Source organism: Petaurus breviceps, unplaced genomic scaffold (genome assembly GCF_028583685.1).
Source record: "Petaurus breviceps papuanus isolate PSGF00001 unplaced genomic scaffold, PetGlider_PUasm1.0 90865, whole genome shotgun sequence".
In the NCBI taxonomy this organism is placed as follows: Eukaryota; Metazoa; Chordata; class Mammalia; order Diprotodontia; family Petauridae; genus Petaurus; species Petaurus breviceps.
Window position 1 is genome coordinate 14,092,064 of NW_027187367.1, and position 17,891 is coordinate 14,109,954.

A 17,891-nucleotide genomic window follows, 5' to 3' on the forward strand; every position below is an offset into this window, starting at 1 on the left:
CACACACACACACACACACACACACACACACACACACACACACACACTCAAAAGGTCTGAGAGAAAAGTATTTCACAAGCCACCCAAAGAACTCCTTGGATTGCTGAGACCTTTTTTTCCCAACTTCCTATACGCCAAAGTCTATTAGTCATCCAGTAATGCTGAGGAGTTCAGTTTGGTCAAAATATGCAAGTCACTGATAGCGTTCCTCCTTGTGACTGGTTACACTTTTCTTCTTTATTACAGTACTCTTCTGCCAGAGAAGCTCTCTGTTTACTCTACTTCTTTGATAATCATGATTTCTACAAATATCTGCATCAACATTCCAAGGAATTTATGGAATAATTTCATGTCAATGGGTAAATAGTACCCCTTTATCCACTATGTCTGAGAATACCAGATACAAAGGAAAAGTAAATTACTATCCTTTCTTTATATTTTTTTAAATATGGAAAGAAGCTTGATTCCTGATGACCTGACTTCCTTTTAATGACTATTTCTAAAACTGATGCCTCGGACTTCCTTATTTTTGTCAAGGGTACTACTTACTGCCATTCATCCTGTCACCTATGCTTGAAATCTCAATGTTATCCTTGCTTCATCCCTCTTCTTCTTAAAAGAAATCAATGGCCAGATCCTGTTTACTTTTCCTCTTTTATTTCTCTCAAAGCCTTTCCTTCTTTCTATTCCCACTACTACCTTATTACATGTCCTCATTACCACTAGACTGAACCACTTCCACAGCTTGCTAACTGTTCTCCCCACCACTAATCCATAGCCAATCCTAAGACATCTTTCATTTTAGCTAGCTAATTGCCAGAAGAATTTTCCTCAGGCTCAGATCTCAAGTCAGCTTGCTTAAAGCCTTTCGATGGCTATCTACTGGCTAAGGAAGAATTACAAACTCTTTCAGGAGGTTAACTGACTCCTTCCCACCTTTTTGACTTACTTCACATTGCTGGCCTTCTGTCTATAACTGTACTCCAGTCTCGCATAGGATTTTGTAACCTATCTTAAATTCTTAGTATAATCTATGGTTATTGAGCCTTTTTCAGTCTAGACTTGCAACTTGTTGACATAAGGAATTATTATTGAGAGGAAACTGCCTCTACAAATGCAAATCAGCAACTGTTAAACAATTTAATGAAACCCAGGACCTGAATCTAAGGCTTCCTGATTTTGAGGCTGGTTTTATATTCATCACACTATGCTGCCTCTCACTTGTATTCAATCTAAATTTAGGTTTCGAGTCCCTCTCCCAACTTGAAAGTTTTAAGAGGGCAAGGTTCATATCTTAATTTTATTTGTACCTTTCCCAGAAGCTAGCAAAGTATTTGGCACATAGTATACACTTAGTGGTTTAGTCCTCTAAACACAAAATCATACTGTGAGGGTTAGAGTGGGGGTTAAGACCTGGACCAGAAGAGAGCAACTAATTTTCCTTAAACCAAACTCTTTCCTGCTCAAATCTAATAATTCTATAAAATTAAGAACAAAAACCAACCATCCAACCAGAGAACAAGTTTGTTTTTCAACATAAGGAGAAATAGCCGTCTCATTCATTACTAGGGATTATTTAAATCCAAAGCACCTAAATTCCACAGAAATAAATGTTTTTTAAAAAACCCACCTTTTTTACAGGGGTTTATTGGGGTATCATACTTCTTGCCCTCCATTTTATTCATCATTTGGAATATATTCAAGTGAGTAGTTACTGTTAGGGAAGTGTAGTACAAGATCACAAAAAAACTAGCAAATAGTTGCAAATCATCCATTTCCATTTTCTAGCTTCAAGGGCCCCGATCTAGGAACTGACAAATATTTGAGAAATAAAGGCAAATAATCCTATTCTTGGCTTGGACTATCTGAAGCACCTAACTGTAACGCACTGCAGACCCTACAGAAAATAATGGAAAGGGATGGGTTATTTTCAAAGGAGCCAACCTAAAAGCAGCACATTTTGGAGTCTTAATTGTAATCTGGTGTTGAGACGATGAATGTATGGTAGGGAGAGTTAGAGATAGACCAGTTTGGATGGGAAAAGACACCTCTGGAATGACAAAGATCAATATGGACTGTAGAACTCCCCAAATTCAGGTTACCATGGAAAAAGAGGCAATGTATCAAGGAATGAGGCAGGCAGCAGCCTACTCAATCTTTAAAACTTATCTATCTGGCCAAATTGCATCATGTCCTGAGTAGCTTGAAAAGAGATGAGTAATTTGATTAATTCTATAAAAAAAAATTTCTTCTTAGCTTTACTTATAATGAAATAGAGAAAAATCTATCATAAAGGGCTTCACTAATGTATTAAAGGTAAGCCTACTTACAGCAAATACAGATAAATGATAAATCAATAAATTAAACCCTCATTTGCTAGTATAATATAGGAATTTCTTTGTTGTAAAAGTTTATCAAGAATAATTGTAACAATTATTATTATGGTGATTACTTATACTACTAAACTCCCAAGTCACTCAATCATATAACAAGAGAACTGACTAGAGAAATTTCCTTTTTGAGTGTCTGGGTACTACTTCAAATCTACTAAAAAAAGGTGTGTTAGAAAGAGTTGAATTTAATATATTTAATTTTTAATTTAATTTAATATTTAAATATATAATTTAATATATTTGAAACAAAAAATTAAATAAGAAAAATGTAGATGCACCACTTACCTATCAGACCCTTCTCAAGAGTAAAGGTTTTATTTGTAAACATGCATTCAAAAGCCACAAGGTGGAAAACTTTGTTCACTGTGTTGTGTGTCCCAACTATTCGAACATACCTGAAGGAAAGCAAGAAAAATAAATGTTTTTACCAAAGTGAATTATCATCACCAATCTAAGGATGACTAAATAGCATAAACTTGGTAAACATATCATAGCAAACAGCTACGTACAAGGGAAAAAGAGTAAATGAGACCATGCACTTGATTTCAGACCTCATACTTGCTTTCAAAGGGCTTGACTCCAAGTGAACAAAAAAGAATTACAACAAATTAAAGAAATGCCACTTTCCCGATAATTATATAAAACCTGAATCTGATATACCTAGAAAACTAAAAGTTCCTGTATAATTCAACCTTGGAATGTCAAATAAAATTACATATCTAGAAGATATATGCAGCTGAAAATTATAAACAAGTTCTTAACTCCACTTGTAGTAAGAATGCCTCCAATTCTCCAACATAGAGATAAACATACACTCCCCTTCCCCCCCAAATCAAGTAAGTCATGTATTTTCAAAAATAATGAAATATTCCACTAACTAAAGATAAAAAATAAATCAACATTTTTTCTTATATAAAAGAAAAGCAAAAAGAAAGCTAAAAGCCTCAAACTAACCATATATTTCCTTGTCTTTTATTTTATTTTAAAATCTTTATTGGTAAATTAACTCCCTTATACTCACATCAGACACCAACTTCATTCTTGCTGAAACCCTTTCCTGACTATAAGATATGGTTATCAAAGCTAGTCTAGCCTTGGCAATTTCCATTCTTTTTTTTGGACTTCCCTCTCTGCTGCACAGAACTGGCATCTGCACAGTCTCATTGAGCAGCTCTTGAATATAGTGGCCTCTTCACCCTTTGTATTACCCTGGAGGCTTCACCTTTGACAAACAAGCATTAATCTTGGATCAGCCTGTTCCCTTCACTTTCCAAAGGGACAAGATAGTTCACAGGTTAATGAACAGACAAATTCACTCTTATGAGTGCTATGCAATCCCACAAGCACCACAACACACAAGGTCTCACTGGAATTTTTTAAAAATTGAGGTAAAATAGCTTGATTTAACTGATAATTCTCTCCCAAATTATCTAGTACCTACAATGAAGGAAGGTACATATTAAAGGAACAAATTTCAATGAAGAGATGGAAGAATGGATAAATTTTTTGTACAATCCATTTAGCTGATAAAATTTTATTTCCAAGTTAATACTGTTCACTAATTCAGTGATTTTCTCATTTTTCATTATTCCAAGTTAACTTCATAATATAAATGCTATTTTTTCTTAAGCTCTAAGTATTTTTTTTTAAGCTCTGGATTTTATACTATAGGCTATTTCATTCCTTCTTTCCTTAATCCCACCTCCACTTCCAGTCTGAATCTTGAGGCATTCCCTGTGTACCTCATTTAGCCATCTGTTCTTCAACATGATTTGATCACTCATCATGAAAACTAATATAAATGCTATTTCTTAGACATGCAGCTTTGAGGGCTGATGCACACAGTAGAGCAATACCACTCTTTCCATAGAGAGTCAAAGGCAACTGCTGGATCTGGCTGACTGAGCAGAGCTCTTTGGCTAAGGAGGAGGTCAGCCTTAATAGGTATTGTTGCCTTCAAGGAGGAGATAAAGCAGCAATGCTGATTTAACTGGGTCTGGGGGTTTTATTTTGCTGAGTGTTGTCAGGTCTAAGCCATGCAGGATTTCAACCATTATTGGCTGTGTCAACCCTGTTGGCAGCTTTCTGGAAGGGAAGGGGTGTTAAACTTGGCACCTTGTTCAGAATCTAATTTTGTAAATTTCCCTCAACCCACAGCAACTCAACCATCATCAAATTTTCAACTGCATGTAACAGTGACAAAGTGTGGAAGTGCCGCTCTCAGCAACCCATACATAGTCAAGGGAGGGGTTTGGTGGAATTAGATCAGAGCACTTTCCCAGCAATGCTGGATGAACCAAGCAGAGACTCTTCATGTAAAATTATTTGGGGGTTGGTATCCCACATGGAAATTTTCTGGTTTTCAGGTCTCTACCACAGGACAAAGGCTACTATGTCTAAGGTATACATTACTTTACAGAGCCTAGGAGTTCTCTCTAAGTTTTTCATTAAACTACTCCTGTGCTAACATCCCTCTTCCCAAGTGCTCACTCTGCCTTTTTTTACACAATACTGAACCAGACTTTCCACGATGGGTCAAATTTTTTTTTTGTTCAATTTTTTTTCCTTGACGATAACCAGCTAACCTGGGAATAGAAAATATCAGTTAAAAAAGAAAATGTTTGCTTAAATGACTTACTTTACAACCCTGAAGCTGATTATGGTAAACACAATAATATATATAGTTGGTAAAGCCTCTGGGTTATCACAAGATTTTAAAAGTGCTATATAAATTTAGAGTATGTTATCTCCAGTGCATAATCCTGAGGTCAAATTAGCAATTTACTACTGTAGATCACACTTTTTGATTAGCCTGTTAAATATAACACCCTTAATAAGTTTAATTACTCCAGTTCTGTAATAATCTCTATGTCCCCATAAGCTTGCTGTATAGTTTACAAAAATATCATGGAAAGATTGACTAAGGCAGTACCCTTTCTCTGCCTTCCTCCCAGACTAGTGGGGCCCTTTTCTCTACTAAAATTCAAACTTAAATACTTCCTGATGGGGTCAAACCAGTGATGATTCTCTGGTTTGGAATACTCCAAATATATAATGTGGTAGCTCAGAGATGTAAGTTATTAAAGGTTCTGAGGCATTTATTTTTTTTTTCTTGCCTTGAAAAAAATCATTCTGGGTCGGGATCTGACCTAAACAATGAAAGTAGATGACACACATTTCCTTCCATACAAGTATTAAGCTAACACTTAAGATTTTATTTTCAACATCAGTTCTTAAATGTATAGCTAACTTCAGATTTAAACTTATAATAAGAGCATTGTTGGCAGTTGGCTTTATCAAGACTGTAGAGGGACACTGCTGGAAAAATATAACAGACATTCTTTGTTCTCTCTAAGGCCCTCTACACCAGCTCAGCCAGTTGGAAGATAATTAAAACTTAAACAGTGCTGAGAAAGGCAGATATGCAACAGATTGGCCATTTCTGATGAGGATGGATGCTGCAGGCAGGAAGCCCTTGTGCAACAGTCTGTTTTCAACTCTGCCTTTGCTTTCTTTTTGACAACTCTAGGCCATCTTCTGTTGTCCAGGGAAGACTGAATTTCAAATGCAGTCTGAGAAGGGGGTGTTTAATTATGGAAGTTCCTAGTAACCTTCCCTTTATGAGAGGTTGGAATCCGAACCCTTGGCAACACACAGGGAGGGATCTGGTTTTACTGAGACTGAAAGATGTCTTCAATCTAAGAAAACAGAAAACATTGCCCTCAGTTTATTTTTTTCTTTTGCTTGTTACATGAGAATGCTAACAGTCAGTCAGTAAGCATTTAAGGCTTACTAGGTGCCAAGAACTGTATGCTAAGTGCTAGAGATAATAATACAAGAAGGTAGTCCCTGCCCTCAAGGAGCTTACATTCTGAGAAGTGCTATCATTTCATCCAGATGCATGTTATTCAGTGTTACTTGGTTTGCCCTTGGAAGGGAGGGGTTCCTAACCTATGTGTATCAATCTCCTCCTTCCTTTAGGATGCTTTCATCCTCAATTCATAATATGACATCCATTTAATGTAAAGAATCCTGGGGTGGAAGGAGGAGAAGAGAAATGGTTGAAAAATTCAGTAAAATACATTCAGAACTTCATGTCTCAGTAGTCTCCAGTTTCTAGACTTCAATCAACAAATATATATGTAATTAAATTCTTTGTCCTAAGTCAAATGATTACCTATCAGAATCTCTTCAGTAAAAATATTAATACAAAACAAAATTTAACTCAGTGAGATGGATTTTAAATGAACTTTAATTAAGAACAACCAAAGTCAAATGCAGGTTATAATCTAAGTGATAGTAAGGAATTCTGGAAATACTAGAGGTAGTTTAATATTGGCCTCCAGGGTAAGATTTTATCAAATCACTATATCCAGATAACAAGCCTAGAGAAGCTAGAAGGGAGACTAGGTCTTAGCTACAGTCAAAATGAAGTACTTAAGATACATCAGATATAGAATATTCTCAGAAAAATGAATGGAATATGGAATATTCCTGGGGTATAGATCAGTAATTGCCAATAACTGTTACCTGCCCACTGCCTACCAACAGTTAAGATTGTACATTAATACTCAATGGCAAACAAAGTCTCTTTACCAAGAATCCTCAATTCAGGTCTTTTCCTATGGTCCAGAGTTTGTTATTAGTGATATTATTATCAAGACAAAAGTATGCAAATAGGAATGATTATTGGTCCAGTTGTTAGGGCAGCAAGTAGAAAATTATTGAAAGAATAACAAGAGTTGTATGCTATAGGAACAGCATGATGAAACAAAATATTTGTTTTTTTATAAGGAAATAATCTCCAGAGATGACTTCTCTAGTAATAGCTACAAAGTGCCTTAGAAGTATTTGTTTTTTGTTTTTTCTAAAAGGAATCGAGGGATTCAAAATATTGTTTCAAAGTCAGACAGATGTGGTTCCTGGCTTAAATGATGGTCTAAATGCTAAATGAACATTAGCTTTGCAAAATATTTATCAAGTTCAAGTACACATTTACTATCAAATTGAAAGGCAACTGAAATGACAAAGATACTTGTTTTCAGAAGCAAATAGTTGAGTTTCTTGTGTGAAGAGGCTAAGATGGCTAACTTAAATCATTACATGACTCAACTCTATGATAACAAAAGATCTGAGTGCTATTTTGCTATAAAAATAATTTGTATTTTTAATTATAAATTATATTTCATGCTTGTCAGAAGTTCAATGCCTTCTCTCTTCTAAAAAAAAGAATAATTAAAAGACATGAGGCAAATGAATCCTATTTATAATTTTTGGCTTTTCATTTCTCAAATCTAAACATATTTCTACATCATACTTTTCACCACCTTTCACTAGGAACAGAGACATCACCAAATCTTGGATGAGTTCATTTGGAAGATATTGTCAAGTTCTTTGGAGGATTTCTCCAAATCTTCATTCTGTGCAATAGAATATTTTCAGTGCATATGAAATGATTTCTCAGCGGCCTTTTTCCTAGTCTCATCATAAGTATTACAAGATGACAAAGTAGAGAGGTTATGGTCTTGAACAAGAAAAGGGCAAAGCTATTTTTTGATATGAGAATGTTACATTCAGAGGCACAGGGGCTCATTCTCAGCTCTGTCACTTATAACATGTATAACTTTTGGACAAGTCACCAGAACTCGCTGGGCCTCAGTTTCTTTACATGTAAAATGAGGGAGGTGAACTAGATGATCTCCAAATCCCTTAACTTCTAAAATTTATGATCTGATTATCTTAAAGTATCTTGTGAAATGCTGTTTCCTGATGCCTTTGGACACAATGAAATTTGTCAAGCACCTTCCCATCCCCACCCTTTTGACTAAGGAGAATTTATATGCAATCCATACATTTAGTTTCACCTTTCTTTTGTCTTCTGATTTTATTTATCAGTCAACAAGCATTTTTTAAGCCTTGATTACTGTGTGCTAGGCAGAGCTAAGCAAATAAGGATACTTTTTTTTTTTTTGGCTTTTTGGAGAGGGGAGGGCAGGGCAATTGAGGTGACCTTGCCCAGGGTCACATGGCTAGTAAGGGTTAAGTATCTGAGGTCAAATTTGAACTCAGGTCCCCCTAACTGGGGGGAAAGGGAGAAAGTAAGGGGGATGCTCTATTCACTGAGCAACCTAGCTGCCCCCAAGATACTTTTTTTTTTTAAAGGACACAAATAACTAAAAAAGGCTCCTTGCCCTCAAAAAGCCTATATTCTAAAGAGGGAAACAACATGTAAATAAACTAGGTAGAAAGACCTCTATAACTCTATCATGAAATTATCTATAAAGTTTCCTAAATAATTTATATCCCAAATGAAACTGGTTATACCTTCAAGAGGTAGTAATTTACCCCTTACTGCAGATCTTCATATAGAAGGTGAATGTCTACTTACTGGATATGTTATCATGGAGATTCATTTTCAGGTAAGAGTTAGGTTAGATAACCACTAAGGTCTCTTCCAACTCTAAAATTCTGTATTTCTATGATTCTGAGTACAAATGTGGTGGTGTAATTCTAAGAGTAAGTCAATTTGTTGGTTGACAAAGATATCATATTTACACTACTTAGGAATATCAACTGCCAATCAAATGATAAGAAGGTAGATAATCCAGAGTCTTGGGAATAGTTATACTACTCAGAACACTATCCTTGCTTCAAAAACCCAGTCCTTGAAGCCATCATCAAGGAGAGCACAGACTACAGAGGAAAGGCCTGGCATACCACCACTACCAATTGTTAACCATCATTAACAGGGTAGACAAAGCAAGTCAGCCTACATGAAGTAGCCATGCATCCTGATGGAGAGACAGGAAGTAGTATGAAGTGGGTCAAAATACCACCACTATCTTGACCACTGACTTTCCTCAGACCCAGAATAGAGATAATCAAGAGCACTGGAAAGTAGCAATGCCTTCCAGAACACCAGTCCTGATTCCTCAGAGGACCATTATCCAGGAAATCAACACATGTGGAGACACAACTTTGCAACTGCTTCTGCAGGTACTGTAGTCCTAACTTCCTCAGCAGTCACAGTTCCCAAAGACCAAGAAAAGTAAATTCTTGACACAAAAGTCCTAGGCATCATCAGAAATGGATATAGTTTGATCAATGGAAATGACATTAAAGAGGATGTATTACTATTTGCTTTGCTGTTATAGTCTAAGAACCCCAGGGTCTTTTCATCTACTTGGAGCTGAAACCTCCTGAGAGTTGAATGTAGCAGAATATGTGCTCCTTGAGAGTACAGATTGTTTTACTTTTTTATTTGCATCCAGTGTCAATTTCACCTTTGCCACATCTCTCAAATACATCCCAACTCTCTCCTCTGACACTGCCATCACTCTGGTACAGGCTCTCATCACCTCATACCAGAATTATTTTAATAGTCTCCTGGAGGGTCTGCCTGCTTCAAGTCTCTCCCCACTCCAATTCATCTTCTATTCAGCCACTAAAGTGATTTTTCTAAAGCATAAGTCTGACACACCCCACACCTCCCCTGTTCAGTAAACTCCAGTGGCTCCCTGTGTCCTCCAGGATCAAATACAAAATGCTCTGTTTAGCATTCAAAGTCCTTCATAACCTAGACTTCTCCCACCTTTCTAGTCTTCTTACTACACCTTACTCCCCAAGACATATTCTGATCTACTGACACTGAACAAGACACTCCAGCTCTGGGTTCCAAAGACTCTCTCTGGCTGTTCCCCATGCCTGGAATGCTCTCCCTCCTCCACTCAAACTACTGATCTCCCTCCAATAAGTCCCAACTAAAATCCACCTTCTACAAGAAGCCTTCCCCACACCCTCTTAATTACAGGGCCTTCCCTCTGTCTATCTATACTCTACATAGCTTCTTTAGTACATATCTGTTTGCATGTTGTCTCTCCTCTCTCATTAGATTATTTATTTATTTATTTTTTTAAGCAATTGGGGTTAAGTAACTTGCTCAAGGTTACACGGCCAGGTGTTTCTGGGTGGGTGCTAAGTGTCTGAGCCCCGATTTGTGGTGCTCTTACTCGCTGTGCTACCTGGCTGCTCTTTTCTCATTAGATTTTAAATTTCCTGAAGGCAGATTGTCCTTTATTTCTTTTTGTATCCCCAGTGCTTAGCATAGTGCCAGTTATATAGTAATAAGTACTTAATAAATATTAATTGATTTCATATAGTATTTAATAAATATATTTTCATATGTTTTTTCTAGGCTGTCTAAAAACTATATTAATTCTTATCATCATCTTATTTAGCATCATTTTCCTATTATTCCATTGTCATTGTTCTGTAAATGGAAAGGGGCAATGCAAGGTAGAGCCATTTGAAATTTGTTAAGTTTCATGAGTTGCCGCAGTCAAAGAATTACTCATCTCATGGACAACCTACTAGTAATAAACCTCTCTATAAATGTGGCTAGGATGGCCCTTAGATAGCAGACTCAGTCTGTCACCTGTGACAATATTCAAAACTTTTCCAGTATGGTAAAATGTGCTAGAGCTTATGATTTTCTAGCACAATCTTTCAGAACCCCATATATCTCCACACCACAATAAAGCTATGAACTAAGACTTTATAGAGCTTTTTTCTTCAACAGGGAATCTCTTCATGCACATATTAAGATAGACAAGATTTCTTTTCTTTTGTCTTTTTGGAGGGGGGAAGGCAGAGCAATTGGGGTTAAGTGACTTGCCCAAAGTCACCCAGCTAGTGAGTGTTAAGTGCCTGAGGCCGTATTTGAATTCAAGTTCACCTAACTCCAGGTCCAGTGCTCTATTCACTGCGCCACCTAGCTGCCCCAATTATACAATTCACTTTTTGTTTTGTCCCTTTTTGGAGGGAGGAAGGCAGGGCAATTGGGGGTGACTTGACCAAGATCACAGGGCTAGTTAAGTGTTAAGTGTCTGAGGCCGCATTCAAATTCAGGTCCTCATGACTCCAGGGCCAATGCTCTATTCACTGCACCACCTAGCCACCAGACAAGACTTCTTAATAAATACAACCACACATTCAACTATGCTCAACGATGCTCTGATTTATTAATCTCATAAGTTGGGGCAAGAAACAAGGAAATGTATGGTGTTCACTGCTGTCATGGAGAATGACCTGCACAGAGTCCAAGTAGAAGAGAGATTCTCCATAGACTGTAAGTTCCTCTAGATGCTTTCGTTTCTGGATGAAGCTGCGCTGACTGCTTCAAGTCCCAGGACATTACAGGGACTCCTAAATGAGCTCTATCATGACTCAAAAAAGACTGGTTTAGTAGTCTAGACAGTAATAAGAAAATAGATGAAAAATGACTATAATTCAGACTATAACACATGCTATTAGATAGCCAGCCCACTGAGTTAGTGAGTCAGTATATACATACATACATACATGTCTGTGACAGGTAACACAGAGGAATGAATTGGGATGAGAAATGAATAAGAAGAAGGTGGGTTGGAATGAATTTGAGAAATTACACAAAGCTTTTGGTAAACAAGTTGCTCGCTGGCACAAAAACCCATTTTTGGAAAACACTGATATCCTCCTGGTAATGCTTTCTTGTGAATCTTCAATTACTTCGTATATTGCATACTTTTGTATTTATTTATCAGAGTATACAATGCTCCCCCCAGCAGAATGCAAGTTCCTTGAGGAGAGGTACCATTTTACTTTTGTCTGTGTATCCCCAGTCCCTAATATAGTGTCTGACACATAGCAGGCATTCAATAAATGCTTTTTGAATTAATATGAAAAACATAATTTCCAAAGAATCAGAATTGAGGTGACCCAAAGGACTACCTGGAGATGCATGACAAAGCTATATGTAATATAGATGGGTAGCTTAAGGGCTCCAACTGGTATCTTCAAAATTCAAAATAGACCTAATTGAAAATTTTTAGTTATGTAGGATGGATCCTTTGTGAAGAGTATATGGAAGAAGATGGATAAACCTTGCCCAGGATGAAGAAGTCTGAATAGGCTGTGATTATATCACTGTAAAAATGATCTTCTAAGTTGATATAAGACTAAAAAGATAAGGTAGTTGATTTGACTGGCTTAGTATTACATTAGCAAACTACTAACAGATTTGAAGGACCTGGGAATCTTCAGTTGCACAATCTCCAATTATAGATATGGTCAGAAGTATCACATTAAAAGAGTTTTATGAATTATTCTTGGGATCATGGCTTTGTTGTACGTGATTCTGAGCTGCAGGCAAGCTATACTGCTTATAGGTGTAGAATACAAGTGAAGCCCCTAATAAGCAGGTTATAAAAGTCAGAGAAAAGAACTAGTTTGGAAATTGCTTTTACTATTCAGCTAATTTTCCTATTAGTGGGTATTTTTTTGAGAGTATTATAATTTGCAGTAAAGAAATGGAAGACTGAGGATTTAACATGAAAAAATATAAACATTTCTCTTATCATGAGAAAAGGGAGGTTTAAAAAATAAGAGTAGAATAATTCCTTCTACTGTTTTATGCTGATGTTAACAAATTCTTACACAGGACTAAGATTAATTTTATTATGCAATAAAACATTTGAAACTAATAGAAAAGGTATCTGAAGGAATAAAACCAAATTACTAAAATATTTGCATATTTTTACTAACTTCCCTCCAATCCAAAATTCTGAGAATTAAAAAAAGTTTTCCCTTTAAAATGAATGGGCTATTTTCCCCCGGTAATACAACAGATTATGTATTTCTATGAAAATATACAAATACCTAGCCATATCGGATCTCAGAACATATTACAAAGCAGTAATCATCAAAATAATCTGGTACTAAGAAACAGAGTGGTGGATCAATGGAACAGATCAAGAACACAATACACAGTAGTAAATGACCACAGTAATCAAATGTTTGAGATTTCAAAGACCCAACCTTCAGGGACAATTTTTAAAATACTTGAAAATTTTGAAATATTTGAGAAAATTTCTAGAAAAATCAGAAAACAGTGTGGCAGAAACTAGGTTTAGAGATCAACATCTTACACCATATAACAAGATAAGATAAAAATGGACACATGATTTAGACACAAAAGTGATACCATGGGCAAATTAGGAAAGCACGGAATAGTTTACCTGTTAGACCTATGGACAAGGGAAGACTTTATGACCAACCAAGAGATAGGGAGCATTACAAGATATAAAAAGAATAAATTTAATTATATTAAATGAAAAAGGTTTTGCACAAACAAAACCAATGCAGCCAAGATCAGAAAGAAAGCAGAAAGCTAGAAAAATGTTTACAAATATCACTGATAAAGGCCTCACATCTCTAATATATATAGAACTGAGTCAAATTTATAAGAATACAAGTCATTCCCCAATTGATAAATAGGCAAAGGATATGAACAAGCAGTTTTCAGAAGAAGAAATCAAAGTTATCTGTAGTCATAAGAAAGAAATGCTCTAAATCACTACTGAGTAGAGAAATATAAATTAAAATTACTCTGAGGTACCATCTTGCACCTATCAGACTGTCTAATATGATAGAAAAGAAAAATAATAAATATTGGAGAGGATGTGGGAAAACTGGATAAATATAAATGCCCTGTTGGTAGAGTTGTGAACTGATCCAACCATTCTGGAGAGTTATCTGGAATGATGTCCAAAGGCCTATAAAATTGTGCATACCCTTTGATCCAGCAATACCACAACCATGTCTGTATCCCAAAGAGATTTTTTTAAAGGGGAGGGGGGAGAAAGGACCTATATGTACAAAAGTATTTATAGCAGTTCTTCTTCTGGTGGCAAAGAACTGGAAATTGAGGGTATATCCATCAACTGGAGAATGGCTGAACAAGCTATAGTATATGATTGTGATAAAATATTATTGTGCTATAAGAAATGACAATCTGGAGGACTTCAGAAAAACCTGGAAAGAATTACATGAGCTGATGCAAAGTGAAGTTAACAAAACCAGGAGAACATTATATACAGTAGCAACAATATTGTAAGATGAAGAACTGTGAATGACTTAGCTATTCTCAGCAATGATGCAAGACAATTCCAAAGGATTCATGATGAAAAATGCTATCCACCTCAAGAGAAAGGACTGATGCAATCTGAATGCAGATCAAAGCATATTACTTTTCACTTTCTTCTTTTTTTTATGTCCCCTTTCCCCCAGGGGCAGGGGTTTCTATGTGCCCCCACACACAACATGACTGATATTGAAATATTTTACATGATTGTACATGTATAACATATCAAACTGCTTACCAACTCAGAGAATAGAGAAGGGAGGGAGAGAAAGAATTTGGAAATCAGGGGCGGGTAGGGGGCACAGTGAGTAGAGTGTTGGCCCCGGGGTAAGGAGGATCCAAGTTCGGTTCTGGCCTCAGACACTTAACACCCACACAAAAAATACTCCCCATGTAACCTTGGGCAAGTTACTTAACCCCAATTGCCCTCCAAAAAGAAAAAAAAAAGAATTTGGAAATCAACATTTTTAAATTGTTAAAAAGTTTTTATGTGCGATTGACAAAAAATAAAATATTATTTAAAAAGAAAATAGACAAATGAATCCAAAAGAATTTTGTAATAGAAGGTGGGGAAAATTAAATGAGTAAGTTTTTCTAGGAATTTTAAAGAACTTTTTTTTTAAACTAAATATAGCCTGTAACCACACATCTCACTACTTAAGGAAAGTTTCTCTCTTTGTTTTAGGGAAAATTTTAATGGACATGCTTCTTTGTTATTTTTGATCCAATGAACTGGTATCATGTTTTTGTTTGTTTTTTTGCAGGGTGGTAAAGGGATGAAGAATGTGTGAGTCTGGCTTTTCCTAGTGATAATTAAAAAAATTTTTCTGTCCTGTTAATAATCGGCTTCAGGGATTTAACCTGTTGAAAAGGACTGATGTAGGTTAACTGAAAATAGGACTGAGGATTGCAGGCAAAAGCAAAACAGAGGGGTTGTGAGAAGAAGTGAGAAGAAGAGTGGAAAAAGCACTGGATTTGGAGTTGGAGTACGCCAGATAAAATCCTACCTCTGAGACTTAATGCCAGTGTGAACCTGGACAAATCCTTTAACTTCTCTGGGCCTCAGTTTCCTCATTTGTAAGAAGAGGTTGTATTCTATGATTTCCAAGGACCCTTACATACCTAAATCTGTTAGGCTAGCGGGAACTGAGAAAAGAACATAAAAAATAAGGAAATAATGAGCCTTAATTTTAGACTTCTTGATAACTAGAAATTAATTTCAACAAGCATTTATTATGCACCTACTATGCATGACACACTGTGCTCGGTACTGAGAATACAAAGACAAGATACAAAAGAATGGAAGAGAATCTTAAGCCAAATGAGTTTCTTGTTGACAAGATATGAGCTGATTTTCAGAATGAAAACAGTGATACTTCATACTACATAAAGCTCTGTAAACCCCCATATCTCTAAGTACTGGAACTCTGGAGGAATGCTGAAGTTCCTCAGACAATTAAATATAATGTATTTTTGGAAAACAGACCCAAATGCAGAAGCTCACACTTATAAATGTCATCTCCTGCTTCAGGGCTTACAGAATTTTCCTTCAGAAAATCTATACTTACCATGGTTAAATTTTGTGACCTAAAGGATTCATGAACTTGCTACATGTATTTCAAGCAAAGATACACTGATCTGGATATAAGGTTGTTAACCAAAAATGAAAGATTACAAATAAATGAAGATTCCAAACAGAAAACCTGAGAAGGATCCTCCCTTATCAGTGAAAGAAATGGAAACAACAAGAAAAGACAGAGAGAATACATGAGTTTCTGCTCTATATGTCAAAACTGGCATGAAGGATGTGATGTGCAATGTAGTATCTCAGGAGCTGCTAAAGCTGAAAACATATGATTGATATTGTCTAGAAGCCTATACTCCAGTTTTCAAATGGCACAAAGGATTATTAATCTTCAACTCTATTGGTGTGAGATATTTTGCTGCTAAAATCTGTCATTCTGCTAGAACCAAAAGAAAGAAAAAAAAAGCAAGATGTTATTTTGAATGGCAACCCACATAGTTATGGAGTTAAGGCTCAAGTGGGCAGTAGAAGGGAATGGAAAGGATGGGGGCTTTAAAAGCAACATGTTTTTTTTTAGATACCTTGACCTTGTATTTAGCATTATGATCTATAATGTAAGTACTCTACTCCTTGGTGTTATTTACAGTAGTCCTAAAGATCAGCCCAGCTCCATTCTCCAACTTATCCCCACTCCATATTTCTGGTGAATTAACGAGTAACCTGGAGGGTAGAGTAGACTGAGTATCTTTTCCCCCTTAAAAAGCCTTTAGAGTTCAGCCACTCATAACCAGGACTTTACCAGCTAGACATTAGTGCTAAGCCAGGGATCAGAGAGAAAATGTCAATTCCTAGGCTTGTTATATGAACTGTCCAAAAGGAAAATGTCTGTGTGGGATGGCCACAACCTAAAATATGTATTCTGCAAGATAAGACATTCCTTTTTAAACAAACAAGAGAAGATCTTTACCTTACAAATAGTCACTGCCAACATAATGCTGTGATATGTAGTCATTAAATGACTGTAGTGTGTGTATGTATTCATTCATTTACTTATTCATTCAACCAAATTAATTAATACATTTATTAATTAACAAATTAATTACCCACTTAACAATTTCTTCATAGGAACTATACCTCTATGGTTGGTCTATGTGGATGGATGCTTGCCTAGCTTCTATTTTTGCTGCCACCATTGTCAGCTTGATACTCAGTATATCTTCTGAGGGGGATTCTGGATAATTGGGTTCAGTTTCACAATATAAATACCATCCAGTATTCAACATAAATATTACAGAAGATAAAAACCATTCTTAAGTTATTTCCTTTACCTATCTTTCAGGTATGAAAGCTGCTTTGATGCAAATAGGTCTATGACTTTCCTCCATCAGTTAGTGAATCAGTCAATAAAGAGGAGGTGGTATGATGCAGTGAAGGGCAGTGGTTTTGGAGTCAAAGGACCTGGATTCAAATCTTATTGCTGATACTACCTGTGTGACCTTGGACAAATTACTTAATTTCTTTGGGTTTCATGTTCCTAATCATACTTCTGTGGCCCCTTCAAGCTTAAAATCTTTTTATTTTAAATAAATTTCACTCACAAGGAAAAAAATTTTTTTTAATATGTTTAGCTCTCTTTTGTTCTAACCCTTTCTCCTAGGTTTTTTACAGTATTCCTATGCAAATCTTGGCCCCCCTCAGGTCCTCTTATATTCCAGACTGGCTTGTTTAATAAAAAATACAAGTCTAGACAATTCAGTAACCAATCATTAGACAGCCGAAATGATTCAAATCACATGAATGATTTTTGTTTGCTATAGCATCAAAATAATAAATCAGTAATTAGTTCCCACTGAGCAAAAAGAAAATACCTCAGAGCTTTGTTCTCACACTTCCCTAACCCCTTCATCTACATGAACACCAAAACAGTTTTGCAGACAGAGTGTTTGATTCACCTTGATAACTGTGGGAAAATACCATTCCCTTCTTTTACCTCTCTCACTAGAACAATCATCAC

The 17,891-nt window shown here is 36.1% G+C and overlaps 1 protein-coding gene across 4 annotated transcripts in view; it reads right to left on the reverse strand.

The window, feature by feature from the left end:
• BTBD9 (BTB domain containing 9) overlaps positions 1 to 17,891 on the reverse strand; it is a 503,538-nt gene that overhangs the window by 205,564 nt on the left and 280,083 nt on the right. For all 4 annotated transcript variants that reach the window (XM_069073607.1, XM_069073606.1, XM_069073605.1 and 1 more), the window contains one exon: positions 2,679 to 2,788. In XM_069073607.1, coding sequence (XP_068929708.1) covers positions 2,679 to 2,788 — 110 coding nt within the window. The remainder of the gene's footprint in view (positions 1 to 2,678; positions 2,789 to 17,891) is intronic.